Source organism: Pleurodeles waltl, chromosome 3_1, assembly GCF_031143425.1.
Source record: "Pleurodeles waltl isolate 20211129_DDA chromosome 3_1, aPleWal1.hap1.20221129, whole genome shotgun sequence".
NCBI lineage: Eukaryota > Metazoa > Chordata > Amphibia > Caudata > Salamandridae > Pleurodeles > Pleurodeles waltl.
In genome coordinates, this window is record NC_090440.1 from 1971493258 (window position 1) to 1971518585 (window position 25328).

Below are 25328 nucleotides of genomic sequence, written 5' to 3' on the forward strand. Positions count from 1 at the left end.
TATGTTCCTGCTCTTTGCTACTTTCTTCACCCTAATCTGCCTTCGTGGACCTGACATTGCAGATGAGCGAGGCGGAGCATTGTAGAGGGGCTGTATGTAGAATAAAATATACGTGGTGTCTACCAGCACCCACAGCCTCAGTTATAGATTTCCACACATATTGAATAACATGCCAGGTGTCTCCTCACCCACTCACAATTTTCAGCATCATTATTTCCACAAACTATAGCAAGCATGTGGTGTCTTCTGTCACGCTCCCTCGTCCCGTCCTCAAACACAGATGAAATACCTAATGCTTCCTGCCCTATGCACCAATGGGGTCAGCCCCACCTGCTGTGCAGGTGCTGTTCATATTCTGCTGCCTTTAGATTACAGACACTCTAGGGTGGTGAGGGGTGAATCCTGCATGGAAAATGGGATCTTCTAAAGAAGATAACAGGGGTAAGTTGTGATTCATTGTTGTTGGATGAGGCTTTACTATGGCTTTCGTTGTCCATCAGCGTGACGCACCAGGCGATGTTTTTATGAGCTTACTGCTGACTCTTGTGTTCCCGCAGGCGGTCATTTAACTAGAGAAATGTTGGCTGCTGAAGATAAGAACACTGGCCATAGATTGGTTTAAGAGATCCTCCACATACCTTCTGCAGCTTACATATCCTTTCTAATAAACAGTCCACTGCATCTGGGCATCTAACGGGGTTGTCACGACCTTACCTTCTACTCGCAATGTGAAACTACCTTCTGGGTAAAGATCTTGTGAAGTCTCTTTCTTGTATGCAGCACATGTTCTCACAGTTACTTTGACTCTTAAGCAGCTGGCTAAGCAGTTCACTGTGCAACCAGATACAAAACAAAGCATGGGGCTGCTATTGCCACTTCGTATAGTTAAGCGGCTGAGTCCTTGGGAATTGGGGCTTACAAGACTTTGCTTACTGAAAGCGTGGACCCCAACAGTGTTGCAAAGAAATAAGACTACAGGGGTAGTGCTAGGAAAGGTCAAGAACAGCACTGACTCCAGCTTTTTATTATTGGACTTAGTGAAGCATTGTGTCCATCACTGGCCTTTACCAGGAGGAGGTTATTCGGTCAAACAGCTGCAGGCTGCCTGTGACAAAAGAAGTCCTGAAAATGGAGAACAGAGTATGAATAGCACAGTTTCCATTTCTACTGTTCATACTTTGGGGCCGGAGTAATTATGTTCGGCGATTTGATCAGTGGGTTAAAATTTAGGGCTGCGAACTCAAGAAGTTACTGTGTTTGAGTGACTCATATTATATTGGTCAGTGTGGCTTGTGTCTCAACTACACACGTCTTGCGGCAGATAGCTTGTTTAAGCAAGCATTTGCAAGTCTAGTATGGCCTTGACAAACAGTGGTAGATTTTAAAAATTGTTTTCTGAGCATATGTCACAAAAAGAAAAATAAATTAATGTTTTCACCTAAACATGGTGTGCTTGTAATAAAATTGTTGATTTTTATTTAAAGAAACAAACATTGCGTTCAATTTTAACAGTATGATTGCTCCCTAACAGGCAAGTGTACATAGATCAGTTGCAGGATCCCTTATAGTTTTAACACAAATCACAGGAATATATGATTCTTTCTAGTGCAAAGAAAATGTATGATTGGCTTTGATTGTTTGTAACCAGAAGGCTTACCTAATAACATGTAAGGTTGGCAGAAAAAAATAAAACCAAGATGAAGAGTGGAAAGGAAAAATAAAATAGGCATTCAAATTATTGACACAGACTCCCTCACACAGAAGTACACTTCTTTTTAGGTGGAGGTGCAAAATGCCTCACTGACTGTGAGAACTGTTGTCTAAAGTGGGATGCTGTTGTGAGAAGAAACAAAATGTGAATAACAGATGAACAGACCACTGTCAGATCGTCCTCGTCAGATACCGCAGTCTCAACATAATTTCCTATGCGGATGACACCCAACTCATCCTCTCACTCAGCGAAGACCCCTCCACCACCAGAACTAACTTCCACAGATGCATGACAAGCATTGCTGACTGAATGAAGAACAACTGCCTGCAGATAAACACAGATAAAACGGAAGTGCAGATCTTTGGCTACAGCAGCAACAAATGGAATGACTCCTGGTGGCCATCAGACCTAGGACCCACACCCACTCCCTCCGACCACGTCAGAAACCTCAGAATCATTGACAACTCGCGCACTATGAAATCACAGATCAACACTCTCTCCTCCACCTGCTTCCGCACTTTGCGCATGCTACATAAGATCTTCAAGTGGCTACCCCTACACACGAGGCGCACTGTGATACAGGCCCTCGTCACCAGCCGACTGGACTATACAGAACACCACAGCCAAACTCATCTTTGGCCTTCCCCGACAAACCCACATCACACCCCACCTCAGGCAACTCTATTGGCTCCCCTTACAGAAGAGATGCCAATTCAAGCTGCTGACCCATGCACACAAGGCTCTACACAACCAAGGATCTGCGTACATTAACCACCACCTGAACTTCCACTAACTGTTGAGAAGTTTATGATCTGCCTCCGTTTCACTTGCCCATACTCCCTGCATCTACCGAAGCAGAAGTGGAGGATGCTCCTTCTCTCACATTGCAGCAGAAACCTAGAACAGCCTCCCCACACACCTCCTGACCGTAACCTCACTTCCGGAATTCCGTTTGGCCCTCAAAAATTGGCTGTTTGAATAAGCCTCCAGGACCTGTAAGCACTTGGATACCCTATTGGGTGATTAGCCGCACTTTATAACTCCTGATTGATTGCTTTACTATTAGCTAAAGAGGACTGACCCAAAGCCTGTCTTTGTATATTTATATTTTTGTGTTTACTGAGTTATTACAGGAGGCTGCTGAGGCAGTTGGCTCTAGGCCAGACTTAAAAACACACACATTCTGTGTGGTGGCCCAAAGTTCAGTACACGCCCCACACAGGAGGCTGATTTACTCCATGAATTGCCATCTCTCACCCTGCATAACTGGATGGACTATTTCAATTCTACCTGACAAGTATGGATTTGCCTAGCGCAGCCCATGTTATTTTAGTTTTCCTTGATGCATATAGATGCCACAAGTCATCTTGATTGTATTCATTGACCTCTGTGTTGCAACTACCATGTTTCTTTATTATATTGCCTCTCCTTCGTGTTTGTGGGGGCTACCTGATGTATATTTGTATTACTTAGACTGCACATTGTTTTTGCATGAGCGACTTAGTAATTTGCCATATTGTTCTGGCTCCTCTAGATGTGTTTATGTGGCATCTTTCCATATTATGATGGCTCCTTTTGATGAGTGTGGGTGGCAACTGCCTTCTGTATGTAATTATGGCATCTCTTGACGTGTGCAGGCTCTGCTTGTAATATTATGATTCCTTTTGATTTTGCTGTGAGTGGGTGCTGAAGTGCTAGTGTAGGTGGGTATTAGACTACACACCATGTTGGTGTGTGTTTTGAAGAGTGTTGTCTTTGCTTTCAGCCTATGTGAGTAGTGTTCCATGTCGTTGGTGATTACGACCAAGTTGCGATTATCATGTTTTGGGTTGAAGTGCTTAACAGTGTGATGCATGAGAAAGCGTGAGAGGTAGATGGATGAGGAAGTGTGAGAGGTATACAGCATTTTTATAATGTGTTATGCGGGCGACTTTGATTAGTTCTACGGGTACTTTATAGTGTTGGTAGTTTATCTTTTATGCCCTTGATCTAGTTTCCTATCCTGGCTGGTGCAGGCGGATGTCCACTCTCTGATCTTACAGATCTCTAGAGGTAATAGGCATCAATCATTCAATCAACAGATTTTTAGAGCATGCTTATCACCCGTTAGGGTATCCAGGGGCTATTGCTGCGGGGTCAGCTGGAGTATTCTGTCGAAGATCCAGGTTTTGAGCTGCCTTCTGAATTCCAGCATGGAGGGGGGAGGCCCTGAGGTAGAGGGTGTTCCAAGTCTTTGCCGCCAGGTAGGAGATGGCGTGTCCTCCCTGTTTGTACTTGCAAATGTGGGGGATTTGGACCAGCTAGAGGGAGGCGGATTGGAGGTCTCTGGCGGGTTGGTGGAAGTGCAGGCGGTGGTTAAGGCATGGAGGTCCTTTGTGGTGCAGAGCTTTGTAGGAGAGTGTTGGCAGCTTGAATTGGCATTGCTTGTGTACAGGGAGCCCATGGATGTTCCTGAGGTGTGGGGATATGTGCATGCGTCTTGGGAAGTCGAGTATAAGCCTTGCTTTTGTGTTCTGAATGATTTGGAGTTTCTTGGAGAGTAGAGTCGTGAGTCCTGCGAAGAGAGCTTTGCCGTAGTCTAGGCTGCTGGTGACAAGGGCCCGTGTCACGGATCGTCTCGTGTCATTGGGGAGCCATTTGAAGATCTTGCGTCTGAGGCGAAGAGTACGGAAGCAGGTGGTGGAGACTGCGTTGACCTGCTTCTTCATGCTTAGTTTGTTGATAATGACTCCTAGGTTGCAGACATGTTTTTTTGAGATGGGAGGGGGCTCAAGGTCTGATGGACACCAGGAGTTGTCCCAGGGAGAAATGGAGTTTCCGAGTAGTAGTACTTCGGTATTCTCTGTTTTAAGCTTGAGGCATCTCTCCTTCGTCTAGTCAGCTATGTTTGTCATACAGGGTTTAAAGTCAGTCTTGACCTTGGTATGTTCTCTGGTTAGCGCGAAGATGAGCTTCCTGTCGTCTGCGTAGGAGACAATGTTCACTCTGTGGCTATGTTGGCCAGGGGGGTCATGTCGGGCTGAGGGAGGATCCTTGGGGAACTACCCAGATAATGGGCTTAGGTGGTGAGGGGGGAGATATGTGGTCTCCATCTGGCCGGTGGGAAAGGATGCTATCCATTCAAGGGCGTCTCCTTGGATGCTGCTCTGGTGTAGTCTTTTTAGTAGGGTGTGATGGGAGACTGTTGAATGCCACTGAGAGGTCGAGGAGGATGAGGACGGGCGATTGTCCCTAGTATAGGTTGATTCTGATATTGCCTGTGGCTGCGATCAGGATGGTCTGTGTGCTGTGACTGGGGTGGAAACATGCCTGTGAAGAGTCTAGTAGGGTATCTTCTAGGTGAGACGTGAGTTGCTAGTTAATGGCCTTCTTCAGAACTTTTGCAGGGAATGGGAGTAGGGAGATAGGTTGGTAGTTTATTAGGTCATCTGCGTTGGCAGAGGGCTACTTAACGAGGGTTTGATCCTTGTGTGTTTCCAGTCGTCATTGTAGGTGGCTGTGTTGGTGAATGAGTTTATGATGTCTGTTGCTGATGATGCTGCTGCTGAGGTTGAACATAAGGTGAGGGCAGGGGTGCATGGGAGAACCTGAGTGGATGGTTTTTATGATGTTGGTGGTAATCTGGGTGGTGATCTGATTCTACTTGTGAATTCCTTGCATGTGAGGGGAGTCTGAGTGGTTGAGGAGGTCGATGGTGTCTGCTGCTGTGGGCTGAGGTGCAAAGTGCCTGTAGATGATAGTGAGGGAGTCTCATAATTTCTGGGTGGGGTGTACAGTGTTCTCTAGTGCTGTGGTTTGGCAAATTCCTTCACCATGGTGAAGAGTTCTGTGCTGCTGTTTGGCACAGTCATGAATGAGGGGGCCTAACGCTTGCCTTTTGGTGGTTTATGTGAGTTTGTGGTAGTGGTTTAGAGCATCTTTGAGTGCAGGACAGTCTTCGGGAGTTTAGAGTGGCGCCATTTCCTCTCTAGTTGTTTGCATGAGTGCTTAGTGCTGTGGAGCTCCAGTGTATACCAACTTGCTTATTTGGAGGTTTTGTTGGGTTTGGTGGATGCCACGATGTCTGCGCAGTGTGATACCCAGGCGGAGGAGTGTCTCACGTCTCTGTCAACGTTCCGGGTGCGGTCAATAATAAGTGAAGGGGAAACAGAGATCTGCCTGGCTAGACTGTGTTAAAGGCGTCCTTTATATGATTCCCTTGCACCAGTACGTGACTATTTTGTACCTGCAGAGTAGACAGTGTTTGTTCTCTGTTAACCAGCAATATGTTGCAGATCTCTTTGGTCTTGGGGGCCTCTCTGGATAGTAATGAGTGGCTATTTAAGCAGGCTGGCATGGCCTGTATGTGTGGCTTCCAGTTGGCAGGTACACAAGGCTTTTCATGTGATAAATGCCTTTCCTATTGATGATCATTGATTAGATAATTAATTGGTACATGATATGATAGCATGGAATATACCAGGAGGGCCATCATAAAGACTGGATTAACTGCCCACCATCTTGTGGTTATAGGTAAACTGTAGGAATGACAGTTCACTTTGTCTGTGAAATCTAAGGGGTAGAAGATGTTGGCTGTGGTTAGAGTCCCTTATATCATTAGGTAGGTTGCGGGTCTTCAAGTTGAGAGTAACAGCGGATGCTTGTAATGCTGATTGGAGATGTGTACCTATTATATTCTTTATGCATTTCAAGGTCATTCTAATGTTATTTTGGATGAAGCTCTCAAATGTAGGTTGAATGCTAGTGTCTTTCCTCATATGGTGTGGTGTTTGTACTGTTTCATAGCGCTCAGTCATGCCTATTTTGGTAGAACGAAATGTATCCTGGGTTCAATTACCACGGTCAGTGGGTGCCACCTGCCATAAATCCAGGTCATATTGCTTTGCCTTGATGTGTACAGTTTCCATTGCTTATTATTCCACATAATGTAAGTTCTTCTTCATGGTAGTGTGGCAGCTAAATTGAGTTTGCAGCCTGACATCTTTCTATGCAGCTTAGGCTATCATTGATGTGTGTGTGGACGCCACCTGTCTTCTTCCCAAATAAATCTTGATTCTCTTGATGTGTGCCGAGTGCTTGGCATCATTACATAAAATTTGGAATCCTTCTTGTGAACTTGGGTTCTTCACCATATCTTGCCACGTAATTCCGATTTTCTTGGTGTTTGTGTATTTGTGCCACCTCACATCTTAATTATTTTGATTCCTGTATTTGAAATGCGTGTTGTGCATTTTTGAGTATGCATAATATTGGTGTATATTTTTAAATCCGGAGTGTTTGCTTGCTGCCTGCCATCTTGCTATAACACGTTGTTTACTGTTTATGCGTGGCCTGACCTTTTGCCATCTGAGTTCTATTCCCTTTGATGTGTGTCAGTGCCATCTGACCGATTTCCGCGCAGTTCTCCATCATTGCATTTGGGTGCCTCACATTTTCGCTCTGAATTTTGTTCCTCTTTTGTTTGTCAGTGGCAGCCGACCTTGTTTATCTTGTAAACCCTGTTGCGCCTTGTGTGTCTGCCCCCTGGCCCTTTCGCTATAATCCTTTTCGTTCTTGATGCGTGCGCGTCGCTGGCATCTCTCATCTTATTTCTCATCTAATTGGTGTGTGCTGTGCGGCCTCTGCCTGGCATTTCCTCCTGTTCGTGCCCAAAGTGTGTGGGCGATGCTCGTTGACGGCCTTTGTTCGGGGCCGCTGTCCAGTGTTTTGTTCTCAGAAGTATTCCCGCGTTCAGCCTGGTACAAATGTTTCTGCTGAAGCAGTACAGGTTTAACAGCGTCTTCCGTTCTTTTTTTGTAAATGTTTCGTGGGTGCGTATCAAAAGAACAGTGTGTTCTAATTAGTCAGCCTTTTCAGGCCGGCGTCGTTCTGTTGTTTGAGTTGGCAAGTTTCCCCTCTTGGTACTAGACTTTTGGGGGAGGATAGAGTAGTTGTTTATTCGTGCTGTTGTGCGCATCTGACAGGCTCGGATTTTAGGTCTCTCGTAGTTTTCATTTTTAGACTTGGCGGAGTTTTAACTCATTATAGAGAACAGTAATTCAAGCTTTATTTCATGCTTTCCGTATCCTTTACTAAAGCACCGTTTCACAGCGAATGATGCTGCTGTGGGAACTGGACCCAATTTTTCACTGAACCCCAATATTTTGCTCACCAATAATTTACCTTTGGCGGCTCAGCTCCTGCACCCTTGATCCTAAAAATAAGAGTAACCACTCTTCGCAACATCAGGCCCAACAAATTAGCAGAGTAAATCAAATAGTGACTGGGACCACTCAATAACTGATTTCTAGATCAATAGACCTTTATTAAAAAAATAAACAAGCATTGGCAAAGCCAATATGCCTTGCTTATACAAGAGCTATTGACTTTGTTTTGCCACGTTGTACATCCGTGTGGCTCCTGTTTAGCATGGCTGAAGGTTAGTGGAGTGTCCGATTGGAGTGAGGCAGTAGTCTCCTAAAATAGATTTGTCCAAATATTGTAGAGTGGAGTTAGGAGGATTAGAGTGTCAAAGAGTTGAATAGCAGGGACTAGTATTTAGTGGATGAGTGTGTTGTAGAGTGCAGTGGGGTGGAATAGGACAGAGTGGGTTGGAGTAGGCTAAGGTAGTGGGTGGATTGGCTTTGCGTTGAATGGGATGGATTGGGGTGGCTTAGTTGGAGTTGGGGTGGATTGGTGGGGTGGATTGGATTTGAGTGGGGTAGATTGAAATAGGGTGAGGTGGTTGGGATTAGAATGGATTTGAGTGGATTGGATCGGATGGTGATAGAGGTGGAGTGGATTGGATTGGGGTTGGGTGTGTTGGATTGGAGTGGGGTGGATTGCATGGAGGTGGAGTGAGATGGATTGGAGTGTGGTGGGGTGATTGAATTGGAGTGTGGTGGACTGGAGTGGGATAGGCTGGATGGATATGATTGGAATTTGGTGGGCTGAACTGGGATGGGGTAGAATGGGTTGGGGTAGAGTGTAGTGGATTGGAGTGCGATGGATTGGATTGGGGTAGAGTGGATTGAATGGGGTGGGGTAGACTGGAACGAGGTGGATTGGATTAGGTGGATTGCATTGAGGTGAGGTGGGTTGGCATGGGGTGTATTGGACTGCAATCGGGTGGACTAGAGTAGGATGTATTGGATTGGGAAGGTGTGGAGTGAGGCGGATTGAACTAAGTGGGGTGGATTGTTGGACTGAGTTTGGTGGATTGGATAGGAATGGGGAGGACTGGATTCAGGTTGGGTGAATTGGTTTTAGTGGATTGGATTGAAGTGGGGTGGATTGATTAGACAGTGGTGTACTGAATTGAAGTGAGACAGATTAAGGTGGTTTCGAGTAGGGTGGATTAATGTGGACTGGATTGGACTAAGTGGGATGGAATGGATAGCAGTAGACCTGATTGGAGTGGATTGGTTTGGGTTGGATTGGACTGGGTGGGATGATTGGGGTGGGTTGGATTGGAGTGGACTGGGGTGGATTGGAGTAGGGTGGGTTGAACTGGACTAGTGTGGGTCAGACTGCAGTGGGGTGGATTGGACTGGACTGGACTGGACTGGAGTGAGGTAAACTAGAGTGGTGTGGGATGGACTGGAGTGAATTCAAGGTTGGTGGGTGGGGTGATGTGTATTGGAGTGGGGTAAAGTGGACTGGTGAATTGGATTGGTGTGGGGTAGACTGGGTTGTAGTGGGATGGATTGTGGTGGGATGGTATGGGCTGGGCTGGAGTGGATTGGGGTGTGGTGGATAGGGGCGAGGTGGATTGGATTGGCGTGAAGTCAGTTGGACTGAGCTGGATCGGGTGGGTTTTATTGGTGTGGACGGGGTTGTAGGGTAAATTGGAGTGGGGTGAATTGGGATGGGTGGGTTAGATTGGAGTGGGGCAGATTTGTTTGGATTAAAGTGGTACAGATTGGAGTGGGGCAGGTTGAAATGGATTGATGTGGGGCATGTTGTTTTGGATTAAGTGGGGCATATTGGAGAGGCACAGATTGTGTTCGAATGGAGTGTGGGCAGACTGGCGTGAGGCAGATTGTTTTGGATTGGACTGGGGCAGATTGGTGTTGGACAGATTGTTTTGGATTAGAGTTGGCAGATTGTTTTGGATTGGAGTGGGGCAGATTTTATTAGGGTGGATTAGAGTGGGCTGGATTAGATTGTGTGGGGTTGATTGGATGGGAGTGGGTTGAACTGGGATGGAGTGGGGTGGATTGGATTTGGGTGAGGTGGATTGGATTGAAGTGGGGCATATTGCTTTGGAGTGGATTGGGGCAGATTAGAGTGGGGTGGACTGTTTTTGATTTGGTGTGGGGCAGACTGGAGTGTGGCAGCTTGTTTTGGATTTGAGTGGGTTGGTTTCTAGTGGGACAGATTGTTTTGTATTGGAATGGGGCAGATTGTTTTGGATTGCAGTGGGGCAGATTGGAGTTGGGCAGATTGTTTTGGATTGAAGTGGGGCAGGTTGTTTCTAATTAGAGGGAGTGAACTGGATTGGGATAGATTAGGTTGGGGTGGGTTATATTGGTGTGGTGTAAAGTGGGTTGGGTAGATAGTAATAGGGCGGATTTGAGTGGGTGTATTGCATGATTGTATTAAAGCATCTTTTCAGAGATTACACATAATAAAGAAACAATGTTGCTTTGCAATATTTCGAACAAGCTAATTGTCATCTTTTAAGAAAAGTGCCCATGAGCAAAAACAGAAGAAACATGAGTGGAAAGTGAGAAAATATGACTTGGCAAAATAAGAGAAAGCTTGCTTTAAAAAATAACACTTTGCTATTTTGTTTGTCCAGCTGGGCAAGTTTTTTCCAGTCACAAGCCTTTTGTTTGTGGAGCACTAGATGTTAAAAAAATAAATAAGTAAATAAAGATAGTACCTTGATCACATCAGGAGCAACGGACAGGCACTAATTAAGTTTAATCAATTAGTGATTGGTCCCTGCTCCACACACAGCAACGGAAATGATGCCAGGCATGCCATGAAAGCCACTTATTCAAAGACATATACCACGGGTGCTCTTTTGTGACTTTCTTTTAGAATTGGGTCCCTAATTAGGTCTGGCATTTACAAACACATTTTGTTTTTATTAAACTTATATTCCTCTCTCCATCTTTTGGCTGGCTTTACTGTGAGTGATTGCATTCTGCCTTTCCACAAGGAGCATACTGGCATATAAATTAGTTTTGTTCAGTGGCAGGAGCTAATGTGACAATCAGTGGTGTTATGAAACTGGAGGGGAACCCCCCTCCAAAGAAAATGGAGGACCCCCCCTCCAGACTCACTCAGGGCAGGTGCTGTGCTGAGGGGGCCCCGTGGAGGGGTTCCCCCTCACACCACAAAGGCTGCAGGGCCTTTGTTACGACACTGGTGGCAGTGTGTGCTTTTTGAGACCAAAAATATTTTTTGCTTTTTGTCAGTGTTTCTTACAATGGTGGGGGCCTGGCAACTCCCATAACAATAAAGTGTCACAAAAGCCATGTCAAAACAAGACACACATTGATGAAACCAAAAAACTTTTGTTCTGAAAACCAAATGTCAGAATGGTTGGCTTTGCCAGTGCTTGTTTATTTTCATACTTCCCATAATCTTGTTGAAAATAGTTACCTTGATTTTCCATTAGGAATATTATTTGGAAAAACTTGCATACATCAACACATTTAACTAAATGACACTTCAAAGAAATAGCACTTACAAAACCAAAGCAAAACATTTTTTTTCCTACTTGCATTTGTTTCTGAACATTTTGGGGGTCATTACGAGCGCCCGCCAAGCGGTAACCACAGACCCCATTATGACTTCACAGCTGGGACGGCGGGCGCAAACCAAGTTTACGCCCGCCGGCCCAGCGGGGATGAGGCCGCAACATAGGAGCCGGCTCCTAATGGTGCCGGCGGTGTTGTGGCTGTGCGACGGGTGCAGTTGCACCCGTCGCGCTTTTCACTGTCTGCTATGCAGACAGTGAAAAGCTGCCCGGGGCCCTGTTAGGGGGCCCCAGGACACCCCTTACCGCCAGCCTCTTCCTGGCGGTGCAAACCGCCAGAAACAGGCTTGGCGGTAGGGGGGTCATAATCCCCAGGGCAGCGCTGCTTGCAGCGCTGCCCTGGCGGATTATCACAGCCGGGGCTAAAACGGCGGGAAACCACCGGCCCCGGCGGTGCGACCGCGGCGCTACCGCCGCAGTCGTAATGAGGGTCTCCGTACCGCCAGCCTGTTGGCCTTACAGACGCAACATTACCCCTGGCGGTCTCCGCCAGGGTCGTAATGACCCCCTTTATTTTGAAAGCAAATAATCATCACTCTTGCTTACAAGCTTCTGCAAACATTTTCATCTAATCAGAGAGCATTCTGGCAGCATTATACTTAGCCTCATACTGTTAAACGTTTCAAATGTGTGTACACTTTTTTTTTTTTTTTTTTTATTTACTGGAACCACTGTCAAGTAGTGCAGATGTGACCTTAAAACTTTTTTACAGCGCTCACCCTAATAATAAAGGCTTTTCATTAATAAACCATAAATACAAGTTCGAACAGCATTAGCGAATGGGCACACCTTACCTCAGCTGCAGACAGTTCCCTTCTCTGTAAACTGGCAGCCAAAGGTTTGTGCTGCAGAGTGTTTGGCCTACTTTTCCCAAGGACAAAATAAACATGAAATCCTGTTGCCCTTGACCCCACACAATGGGGGTTATTCTAACTTTGGAGGAGGTGTTAATCCGTCCCAAAAGTGACGGAAAAGTGACGGATTTACCACCAGCCTTATTACGAGTTCCATAGGATATAATGGACTCGTAATACGGCTGGTGGTAAATCCGTCACTTTACCGTCACTTTTGGGACGGATTAACACCTCCTCCAAAGTTAGGATAACCCCCAATATGTCCCGGGCGTTGGGCTATAGGAATACCACATCCCTAATCTTTGGCCCTGGTTCCTTGGCTCCCAACACCCCTCAGTCTTTTCTGATCATTTTCAGACTTTCATTCTACCAGATAATTCATGCAATGATAGGAAATCTGTGGGAAATTTTCAAAATGTCCGATATGTGCAGGGGTTTCCCAGATTTCCCAAAGTCTGATTGTGAATCAAGAAATGTACAGTTTCCACAGAATAATCTTTGTTAGTTTTCTGGTATGTCCTCAGTCACCTGGTAATCACAAAGACTGTAGGATGGGATTTGAAAGGCATCTGCATTTAGGAGATTGTTATTTTCCCTGTAAAAGTGTATAGAGGTCCTTTAAAAAGTTGTTGGCCTTAGATATGCATGTCTGATAGTAATCTTTTTTGCCCCATTTTAGACTTGTTCATACTGCTGTTGTGTATTCGGCAGTTTGCATGACCACTGGTAATTATTGTTTCCTCCATTTTGTTTCAACCATCTGCGGCCCTCTTGCATGATCCAAAGATCACTGGATACTCCATATGTTGGTCAGTGTTTTGTCACATTTAGCGTGATGCTGTTTGAGGGGTTACACTTGACCAATGACTTGATGGAACTCTTGCACATCGAACTACAGCCTCCCACTAGAGGGCTTTCTGTGGCTCGCTCGGCAATGGAGAGTAATTGGATTGTTCTGAATTGGTGAAGTATGTTCAGACTGGGTGGTCCCTAACTAGCTGGGAGTGGCCAGTGGAGATCATGCCTTTCACTAGCCCCTGGATGAGGGTATTTGAATGATTGTCAGCCCTGTATTCAGATCATGGAACAAGAGGGTTCTATTGGAGACTATGCACATGTCTTACGCCAGGTGCAGGAATTTGGTGGGGAAGGCGGGTCATATTTTCTTCTGTGGGTGGTGTATTGCTTCTCAGACCAATAAGCAGGGGCCAATACAGGGCCAAGAATTTCTTGCATAATATTATCTCTTTGAAGAAGTATTCCACGCTAATTCTTCTGCAGTGTTCTCTGTTGTTGGTAAGGATGTCTGTAGCAAGGTAAAGGTATTATATGGTATGTCTTACCATGGAATACCAACACAATACCCAGTAGTGGACCTCTGATTCACTCTCAGTACACCCTAGCTGGTGTGGCAAAGAACAGTCAGGCTACTTATAGGAACATGTGTAAGGCATTTCACAATAGCAACATGGACGATAAGTAAATGACGCGACTCTAGAAATCCGACACCAATTTAGATACATAGATTAGTTTTTAATCTTAATTTAGACACCAAAATGAACATGGTAGCTTTTGTACAACTGGAGTTGTGAATTTTTAAGTCTATAGAAAATACTGTACTTTCGGGGTTTAAAGGGCTTCCATTGAAGTCAATGGGGACATTAGCAGTGTCACTCGGGCACTTGCAGGATGAGTTTCGACAAACCCACAGGAATTTAAGGTTCTGTGGGGAACTCGACCAAGATTCAACAGTCAGACTTTGGTCACCTTGCCCAAGGAGTCCTGTTGCAGAGGTGACTTGGCTATCTGTGATGCTAAACGATCCACAATGGTTGGTGCGTTTTGCACTCCGTTGCAGAACTGGACTTGGGGTGGACGCACATTCTACCCTTCTGATGTAGAGGTGGGAAGGACCAGGAAACGTCAGTTGGATTTTAAACCACCTCGTCCGGCGGCTCTGGGTGCAGAGGTGGCTTCTGGCTGTCAGTCATGGAGCTGTTTGTGCCAAAGATGCTTTGCTGCGCCAGCCAAAGTCACTTCCTTCAGGCTACAGACTGACAAGAGAGGGGTCACTGGCGACGCCGATCTCTATGCTGCGATGGGGGGGTGCCCTGGAATCAGTGAATGTTGTGTGGCCGTCGGTTTCCAGGCAGGCAACAGTCAAGCCTTGGTGGCTGCAAGGGTGGTCCACGGGCTTTCTGGTGGCTGGAGATCATTTGGCAGGGAGTAGAGGCTTGAAACTTGGCACAGGCCTTACTCCCATTCTTTAGATGCTGGGCACAAAGTTTCATTAGGTTCAGACACACACAACCTGTTGGGTTGCAGTTTTTCGATCTCAGCCCATCTTTATTCCTGCTAGTGACCGGGTATTGGTACCACCAGTCAGGGGAGTCTTCCTTGGATTCTTGGTGTTCACTAGGGTCCCCCTTACTGGGACCAACGTGTCTTGACCTTGGAACACATCGGGCACTTGATTCCAGTACTGGTCTCCTTAGTTCACTCTGTTTCCTCTTCTTCGCTCTGTTGGCTGGAGTCCAGTTGCTATTGTCGGTGTAGACGTCTCTTTGTGCTTCTTCTTTTCCAGGTAAGAACTGACTTCCGATGCCAGGGCTGCCCCTTAAATTGTGGTTTAGGGAGCGTTTAAGGGTGTGAGGGACAGTGGCCAAGAGGCTACTAGTCCCTGCGGCTAATCTGCCCCTGAAGTGATGACTTCCTGTCGGAGTGCATCACTGTTCTACCCAGAACTCACTATTCCTAAGGTCTGTCAAGGTGGTGGAACCCTCCCTCAGCTGTGCAGGCCTCCTAGCCCACCTTAAAGGTGTGGCTAGTCTTCTGGTGGGTGCACGCCGCATGCATAGCTAATTTCCTGTCTACCTTGCCAGGCAGGGCGGGAAGGGCTTTGTTCTCCACTGTGGGGGACAGCTACTTACACATCCCGAGGTGGGGGAAGCCTTTGAGGCTCACTGCCCTGATGCTTTTCTCACTAGCCAGCCTGGGGGAGGGAGGAGGTGTGACCTCCTTCCTGCTCAGGCCCTTTGTCTTTCATCCTGCCAAGGTGCTAGCACCACCAGCAGGAGATCACGCTTGTCTGTGGTGGCAGAGGCTCGGGAGAGCCTGCAAAAGAGTACAAGACCTGATAACTTGTTGGACACCCTGTAAAGGTGCCACCTGGGCATCTACTTTTTAATCCTAAACATGGGCATCATGTTCAGGGTTCAAAAGCACATTGTTTGATACCAAACATGACCTTATTCGGCCAGGCCATTGCAGAGCTGGATATCTGAGCAGTGGTCAGATGCCAGCCCATATTATCCAACGGACCTCCAGTTACTCAGGTCAACATTGCGTTTTAAATGCCAGCACGGGGGCATATGTGCTCCTGCACATATGTCCTCACTTATGGGACAGTGCACCCTCCCTCCCGGGCTAGAGGGGCCTGCCTTAGGGGTGACTGACCTGTCCATGGGCAATAACAGGGACTCAGTCGAGCAGCAAGCTGACATGGCAGCTCTGCAACCTCTCTTTTACTTGGGCTACTCAAGGTGGCACAATGAGTGCTGCAACCGTGGTGACCCTCTATACCACTCTTGCCCGGGGTTCCATTTATCAGGGATTTACAGGGGTGTTAAGAACCTTGCAAATTGGCCAATGTAATTCGACATTCAATTCAAGGGAAAGAGCATTGCTCAGTACACTGATAGGACAAAAACAACATCATCCGACAGCAAAAAAATGAGGAGTGACCAACCAAAAAGGGGCACTTAACAATGTCCTAGTTGGATGTCAATGACTTGGTCCTTTTTTTAATCTAAATCGTTAGTTAGCAAACTCTTTGTGCTGGTGAAGAAATGTAGGAATTTTCTATTGATTAGGTACCGGATTTTGGCATTACTTTTTGATGCATCTGTGGTATTAAGAAGGCCACTAATGAATGTGAATGAGTCCCGTGATGTGGATCCAGTATAAGTGGTGGGCAAAAGGCTACTTGTCATTGACACAGGAGGGTACTGATGTACCAAGAGTTAATTATTGCAGCATTTGATCCTTAAGTACCATTGTTGGGCTGGAAGCTGACACTCAATTGTGGGATACTTGTGCGTCATTGAGATGTGGGGAAAAGGACACTTGAGGGGCCCACAGGAAATTATGTTGGGCTTGGGGCCAAATGGAGACAGGCACTCTGTTGTTAGGAAGTGTACTTTTTTGAGCTCCGGGTTGTGACATCTGTGAGCCAGTTAGAGTGATATGACTTGTATGTATCATCAGTTTGTTGTTATTGTCGCGGGTAGTGTATCCGGTATCCTGCCAAACAAAGCTTTATGATGCACCCAGCATTTGCTTTATCCCCCAATCCACTAAGTGGCTAGAAATTAAATTTTTCATTAGTAGGTGCAGAAAGTAGAGGTTGGTGGGTTTTTTTGCTCACTTTTGGGCAGTCGTATTGGTCCGTAATAACAGTTTCAAGGAATTTACTTCCAGTTACATTTTCATGCTTTTCTTTGCATGCTTGCAATCAGAGAAGGTGGATAGGTAATAGATGATAGCGAAGTACATGGCTTGAGATTAAGTTAGAAGGCAGTCAAGAGGGAGAAGTCCATCCACATGTTCAATTGCTATTTAGGATGAGGTGTTATTGTGTTGCTGCTGCTGGGTTAAATCTGGACTTCTAGATTCCCTCATCACACAACTTTAAATGTTGGAAAATTGGCCGAAGACCCAGAGGACATAAACATGGAATCCTTATACATTGTTTCATAACCCATTACCTGAGTGCTCTCCATTAGGGTTTTTTAACTAGTAGTTAGGCTGGTGTTCTGGGTTGTCTTCAGGTCGTTGTCATGGACTTTATACAGAAATACCAGACTGTGACGGGTCAGTAGCCTTCTCACAATCTGCCCTTTTACCCTGTCAGGTGCTTTCCTGGTTTTTAAGCTCTGCACAACACTGCTTAAAGCTTGCCAGACAACGTCGCTTACATGGCATGTCTCGAAACTTGCCAGCTTCTCCCGCCAAGAGGGCTGGCGAGACTTTCTAAAGGAATCCGTGACTGTGACGTCCTCTCGATTGTGTAACCTTAATAAAGGCTTATGAAAAGTTGGCACCTTCTGTGCTGGAGAGTGAATGTTGTGCGACTGTGACTCACGAGGCCTCTGTTGATTGTTGGTTTTCCGAAGTGTTAAGGAGCTTCTCCTCTCCCACACCAGCCAGCAGTGAGGGGAGGATCCAGCCCGCCCCTCTTACCCTGTTTTTGTTTGTGGGTGGACATATCCTAAATGTCACACCTGTATTCAGAAAACGTCTAAATAAATGAAAACAGAAATGTTCCGGAAACACGTATGTCAATTTTTTATAGTCAGATTACTTAATGGTTACATTGTGTCTTGTGCACTTGTATGACACCGCTTCGTGGGTCCTGGGGCATTCAGTGGTTATGGGGTACTATCCTATGTGAGTACCCCCTTTTTGTTTTTTACCACTGTAGTTCCGGGCCACCTGTACTGATGCAGTCCAGCTGAGTAGTAAAGTTACTTCTCTTAGGCCCCTTACTCTCTCATAGCAGCCGAGGGCAAGAAATCAAGTCTTACTTCAAGAGGTTGTAGGGGTAGAAACTTAGATCCAGTATAACCCTGTATTTAACACCCAATAACGTCAAAGTCCAGTTATTTCTTTAATGAAGAAGACAAATGTATGTTTCATAAATAGTTCAGTTGAAAAAAAGATATAAGCACAAAAGAAGATGGCAGTAGGACCTGTTGGTTTGAGATATAACCTTAAATAATATTATAGTGTTTTGGTGCTAGATTGCCAATAACACTGGCCTTATGGACATTATTGTCTTACTGGGCTTGTTTCAGGTTGACTCGGATCATTACCATTTTGTCCTGTTTGGCCTAAGCCATTGCGTTTTAAATTAAGTAACACATTTTTTGTTTTAGGATTCCATTCGTATCACTCCTTTCCACTCATCATACTACGTTCGGCAAGCTACGTCTGAGTTACACAATTCCACCAGTAAGCTGTCTTCAGACTGAATACATTAATGGGCAACAGATTTTGTAGTGGGTAAGACCTGATTTCAAAACTACCCTGGGAAGGGTTCCTATAAAATTCGCCCTACCTAATGGCACCTTACATGATCGATCCATTTTTCCCCCCACTAATTTTGGAGTTTCCAGTCCCAAGTGATGTGATATTGTCGTTATTTGACAAGTACAGAGTGCACGGGTATCTTATTAGCGCTGTAGCTCAAACACTGAATAGATAATGTCCATATTTGCGGTTGCTACTCGACTTTTGTGTCTTTCTCGCAAACTCGCCGTCTGCCTTGCACTTCGGACCTATGTGCCTAATGGTGACACCATATACGTAAATAACATCAAAACACTGTCTTTAACTGTGAGCGAATATTTTATTTTTGTAATATTATTTAATGTTTGAAAAAAACGGTTAAATTCATACTTTAAAAGGATACTAGTCATTAGTGTGTGAACATATTTCATACTCGGGCCACAAGAAAAAGAAAAGGAGGAAGTGCATGGTGTTGGGCCCCCACGGATGCAACGCAAGTTATGATGGGTCTGGACTGAAGAACTTTCCTGCAGGGGTTACCAAGCTACTTTTCAGATATTCACCCAATAGTGTCTTAGCACAGTTATAAGCAGCAGCAGTATTCTACACATTTATATAAGCTCCAACACGGTCATGCATTTGGACCTTTGATAAACAGATAAAAAATTGGTAAGCAGCATCACAGTGAAAAAAATAAACAACTTAAAATTCATTAATAAAATGAAGTGAAAGGAGTGAGGAATGGAGGAGGGACACAGGTAAATATTTCACAAATAACCAGCCTCCTCACTAAACGTGGCTCCTTCACTGCCCATGCCAGTTGATTTATCCTTTGGTAGGGTGGTAAGCCTAATCAGAACAAGCACTGGCATAGCCAATAGATTTCACATATGTAAAATCTGTTGCCTTTGTCAATGTGTTTTTACATAATGCAGATTACTATAAAGATGTGGCTTAACAAAAGGAGCTGCCGACTTGGGGACCCAGGTTCGAGTCTTGGTGTCCACTCAACATTCTGTGATCCTGGCCAAATCACATAATCTCCCCATGCCTTCAAAAACTGAAACAAAAATGTTTCTCTGCATTGTAACTGGTGCTCTTAATAACTCTCGGTCCAGTTGAGAGGGAGGGGGGAGTTTGGGTGAAGCAAAAACAACAAGTGATGGACGGAATGCTGAACATTGTCAAACATTCACCTCCAGTACAGTGATCTGGGCCTAAATCCATCGTTTTTTTGCTGCCCATGCCATTCCAGTTTAGACCCAGCCATATGCAAATCAGTCTTGACCCTGTTCCCCATGGGAACAGTCCAGCCCGAACTGCTAGGCCAGGTCTTCCCTGAACTGGAAACAAGCATCCTGGGACCGGTTTCGGGGTTTCACCCCTCATCAGCCAGGCTAGCTTGAATCCAGTGGCATGGGAAGCACGGGACCCACGTCTGGGCATACCCTTCCCACTTAGGGCGACAAAGCAAAAACAACAAGTGATGGACGGAATGCTGAACATTGTCAAACATTCACCCCCAGTACATGCCACTGGATTCAAGCTAGCCTGGCGGATGAGGGGGTGAAACCCCGAAACCGGTCCCAGGATGCTTGTTTCCGGTCCAGTGAGGACCTGGCTTGGCAGTTCGGTCTGGACTGTTCCCATGAGGAACAGGGTCAAGACTGATTTGCATATGGCTGGGTCCAAACTGGGGTGGCAAGGTGAGCAAAAGAATGATGGATTAAACCCAGATCTATGACTGGGGGTGAGTGTTTGACAATGTTCAGCATTCCGTCCATCACTTGTTGTTTTTGCTTTGTCACCCTAAGTGGGAAGGGTATGCCCAGACGTGGGTCCCGTGCTTCCCATGCCACTGGATTCAAGCTAGCCTGGCTGATGAGGGGTGAAACCCCGAAACCGGTCCCAGGATGCTTGTTTCCGGTCCAGTGAGGACCTGGCTTGGCAGTTCGGTCTGGACTGTTCCCATGAGGAACAGGGTCAAGACTGATTTGCATATGGCTGGGTCCAAACTGGGGTGGCAAGGTGAGCAAAAGAATGATGGATTAAACCCAGATCTATGACTGGGGGTGAGTGTTTGACAATGTTCAGCATTCCGTCCATCACTTGTTGTTTTTGAGTTTGGGTGAAACCATGTGATGTCACTAACTGATGTCGGATGGGACTAGAGAACAAAAGAATAAGTAGAAAACTACAGCTTGCAGGCAGGCCATCTTACAGCAGTTACCAAACAGCTGCAATATTTATAATTAAATATTTCGACTCTGGTATTAGGAAGGCTTGCATTTCTAAAAGCTCAGATTAGTTTTATTTTGTGCTGGAATGGATGCTGTTTCTGTGCATTTGACATTAAAGCTGTCCCCTGAGTAGGGCTCAGTGCCACCAAGACGGGGAGGCAAATTGCATTACTGCAGAGAATCTTGAAAGGCTAGTGGACAACTGGGGCTGTGTGCACCACGACATCCGATTGACCCCCACCATGCTGTAAGAGGCTAGACAACCCAAGATGCGGATACTACATCAAAAGCAAAAGCTGCAGACTTGGGGGAACAGGGTTCGAGTCCCAGCCTTGACTGAAAATCCTGTTATTTTGGGCAAATCCTGTAATCTCCATAGTTGCTTAAAAAACGGTAAAAAGCAAACAAATTTGTCTCTGTAATGTAAGTGGTGCTCATATAAAGTGCCCCAATACCTTGGGGTCGAGTACAGCGGGAGGGAGTAGTTTGGGTGAAACCACAGGAGCGGGGCAAGGGATAAGGAGAGGACTGCGGACAAATGGAGAGGACACCAGACAAATGCACTCTGTAGGAGTGCATGTGAAAAAATTTAATAAGAGGACCTGAGTGGAACAACACTGGCCACAGGAAGCAGTACTTGGTCCAAGCTCCACAGCTTGGACTAAGACTCTGAAACCCAGGACGAAGTTGGAGGCCAGCAGAAGCCACTTGCCAACAGGACAACATGAACTGAGAGTGGCATGGGAGCCAGTCAGTAGTGAGTAAAGGTAAGTAATGGGCGGGCTTCTATCCTCTTTTAAGATTTTGTTTTTCATTACAAAATATTTAACAAGCACTGTGCAGGCGAAATCTAAAAAGGGGAATACCAAAATTCAACTATCTCCTTGTTGCATACAGCTTTTTGCATATAACCATTTAACAGCTTTGGTACACAGAGCACCATCCAAAGGTTGCCCATTAACCCATTATTTACTGAAGTCATTTGTCACAGATTTGTAAACCCTAACTAAAACGGATAGGAGATCCACTTGACTGTAAAGATTTGCTCTCCTTGTGTGGCATAGTAGACCAGACCACAGTGCTCTTAGATTTTAAGCTAATGAGATTGAAATAGAGCTGAAGAAAGCATTACTTAGAAATGAAGCCAAAATTATGTTTTCCTAGATTTAGGAACCAGGTAGAGGGCTTCAGTGAGACTGAATTCGAACTAATTACCTGTATGGAAATGTTGTGTTGCCTTGCAATCTACTATATTATTTGCCTGGTCTTAGAATGTAATCTCTTCTTTTGCAGATTCATTTTTCAACCACCCCTTTTTGGAACAAGTGTCGACAGTCAAAAAATGTATGTATCTGGGATGATTGAAAATAATTTCTTAAGTGGTCTGAACTCTTCCTTAATGGGCTGTTTTCTCTAATAGCTGTTAATGGCTTTGTGTGCACTACCTTTTTGTGAGCAGGCAATATGCAATTTATTTTATAACACCAAGTGTCTGTCTTGTAGCTGCCAACATTAGGAGGCCTGATGTAGTTGATCAGTTGTCTATCTTTGTAGGTAGCTATGTATAAGTTTCATTTGCACAGGGCATCACAGTGCCTCCTTAACAGGCACTAGCAAAAAGTGTATCAGAAATATGAATTGACCAGTGAGAGAAAAGCTGAATCTCAGTGCAGGAGACAGGTGGGCATGTGAGTTAGCATGGTGTGCAGTGGCGGCCCCCACCACAAGAGCGGAGGAGCATTGCCTGCTAAACAATTGCCCCCAGAATTGAAAAATAAAGTGGTAATACAGTTTATTATTTTTCAGCACCCTGTCCTGAAGAGAGTGTCAGGACAGGGTGGAGCAATTGCTGCTTAGTAGGGCAGGGAGCTCTGCGCTATAGTTTAAAGTGTGCGTGTCCCTTTGGCCAGCTGTGTTGTGACTGCCAGCCTGACATGCACACTTTAAACGTCTCTAACCCAGCCATCTTAAGACAGATGTGTCAGAGAAAGCCAATGCCTCCAGTGCTCTTGTGAGCACTGAAAGAGGCCGCTCCGTCCAATCCTGATGCTTCCCTCATGCTGTTTAACAGCATGAAAGCAGCACCATGATTGGTTAGTGCAGTTTCCTGGGTCCTGCATTGGTGCTTCCAGGAGACACAGGCAATGAGAGGAGAGGAAGTCGCCCGCCGTCAGTTTTTTTTATTTTTATTATTATTATTGTAAATTACCTCCCCATCCCACCCAGCCAGCCACTGTAAATACAAGCAACTCGCCACTGGTAATGTGGGCATGGATCCGGTTGCAAGGTTGTTCAAGTTCATAGAAGAAGAGAAAGATGAGGGGCTGAAAATGTATTTTTACATTTCTATTGACTTGCCTTACACAAGGCCAGGCTGGGCTTCACATATGAGTTTTACACATCAATTCAGTTTAGGAAGTGCAAACAAGACTAATGTACATAAAGGCAAATATGAAATTCACTCAAATATAAAACTTTCCAAATCTTGATTAAAACAAAAATTCAAACAGGAATAGAAACAGTTAACTGAACGTAGAAGAGACTACAGGAGGTGCTGATAACCCTAAGAAACACGGTCATGTTTCTCATAGGAGCAGTTAACTTGCACTGCACATCCAGAAATCTTTTAATATTTTCCTATGAAATTCCAGTTTCTCCAGATAAGAATGCTTCATAATCTTTATTCCATCCACGCCCCTCATCCCCCCTAGAAATAACTTAACCTGCTGTATACTTTTGAGTGGCGTGACCCTGTGTGGCCGTACTGGGCGCTGACCTGGAGGGGAAATGACCTCAGGGTGGAGGGCGCAGTGTTTAGCAATAACATACGATTGCTGCAGAGTTATTTGTGCATCCATCTTTCAGGCAGCAATAGAAATGTCATGATAACTCTTGTGATTAATGTTCCTGCTAGAGAGAGAGAGCGGTGTATTGTCTAGTGGCAGTTTTGACTTGCCTTAAAGTAGCGCTGAGGGTTAATATAACTGCTTCAAAGAACAGACTTGTGTTTTATGTGGATAGCTGAATGATTTCATTTAGAGGGGACTTAAACACTTGCCGGGGTACCCAGTCTTCATAAGGGGGTGGGTTAAACTAGGTAGTAGACATACTTCAAAAGGGTGGGCAGGGCTGCTTTCTGGGAGGGTGGCTAACATCTTGGCCTTAGAAGCACTCATGGAGAAGAACATAATCTCTGTACTCCCACTATAGAGCCCAATTACAATAATGGTCAGAGCTGTATCACACAAAGATGTGGTTTTTCTGCAGATTGTTTTTGTATTTTTAAAAGAGCAAATGCTGGATGCACAAAAGGTTTAGAAAGTGGATACATCTGTGTATTTTAGTCCAACAGAGCTATATACCTTTGCAACGAATTTGCCGTTTTGTGGACCCTGGAATTGGTTACTGGTTTGTAGTTCTTGAAATGAAAGGAATGATGTAGTGAGGTGTGGGGAGGGCCAGCGGAAAGGTCAGGACTCCTAGCTTTTTATTTCTCATCACTTTGCATTCTAGTACGTCTTAAGCATAAGTACCAGAATGTAAAGAGGCGAGAGCAGGAAAGGCAAGAATGACAGTGCACATAACCCCAATATTGATCAATCAATCAATTTTTGTAAAGCGCAGCTACTCACCTGTGATGGTTTCAGGGCCCTGAGGGGGAGGGGCCTCATCCGAAGAGCCACGTCTTGAGTGCAGGGAGGGGTTGTTCCAGTTCTTTGCTGCAATGTAGGTGAAGGATCGTCCTCCGGTGGTGGTTTTGCAGATGCAAGGGATGGTGGCCAGGGCCATCTGGGCGGAGCAGAGGGATCTGGCGAGGGTGTGGAAAAAAGAGACACAGTGGTTCAGGTTGGCTGGTTCTGCGTTGTGTATGGCCTTGTACGTGTGGGTGAGTAGCTTGAAGGTGATTCGCTTCTCGACCAATAGCCAGTTGAGGGTCCTCAGGTGTTGGCGGATGTGTTCTCGGCGAGGGAGGTCCAGAATGAGTCTGACGGCGGCGTTCAGGATGAGTTGTACTTTTTTAATGTTTCTAGTTGAGGTGCCATCATAGAGGGCGTTGCCATAGTCGAGCTTGCTAGTGACTAAGGCGTGGGAGACTGTCTGGTACCAGGCTGCCGTGATCTATCTGAAGATCTTCTGAAGTTTGCGGAGTGTGTGCTAGCAGGAGGCGGTGACTGAGTTTACCTGGAGGGCCATGGTTAGGGAGGAGTCAAGTATGATTTCTAGGTTGCAGGTGTGCTCATTCGGTGCAGGGGGGGCGCTGAGGGATGTGGGTCACCAGGAGTCTCAAGCTGAGGTGGCGTTTCCAAAGGTGATGAGCTCAGTCATGTCGGAGTTGAGCTTGGGGCAGCTTTTTCTCATCCAGGTGGCGATGGCTTCCATTCCGAGTGGAATTTCCTTTTGGCTGTGTCCGGGTCTTCGGTGTGGGAAATGATGAGTTGTGTGTCATCAGCATATGACACAATGTTCATACTGTGGCTTCTGACGATGGCAGCGAGAGGGGGCATGTATGCATTGAACAGTGTGGGACTCAGTGGGAATCTGTTCGGGACTCTGCACTAGATTCCTGTGGGTCTGGAAGTGTAAGGCGGGAGTCTGACCCTCTCCATCCTCCCGGAGAGGAAGGAGTGGATCCATTCCAGGGCTCTTCCGTGGATTCCTGTATCATGGAGTCTGGTGCGCAGAATGCTGTGGGAGACCGTGTT

The 25328-nt window shown here is 45.8% G+C and overlaps 1 protein-coding gene across 1 annotated transcript in view; it reads left to right on the forward strand.

The window, feature by feature from the left end:
- ULK2 (unc-51 like autophagy activating kinase 2) overlaps positions 1–25328 on the forward strand; it is a 360264-nt gene that overhangs the window by 156003 nt on the left and 178933 nt on the right. The window contains exon 11 of the mRNA XM_069226356.1: positions 21919–21969. Within this exon, the coding sequence (XP_069082457.1) occupies positions 21919–21969 (51 nt within the window). The remainder of the gene's footprint in view (positions 1–21918; positions 21970–25328) is intronic.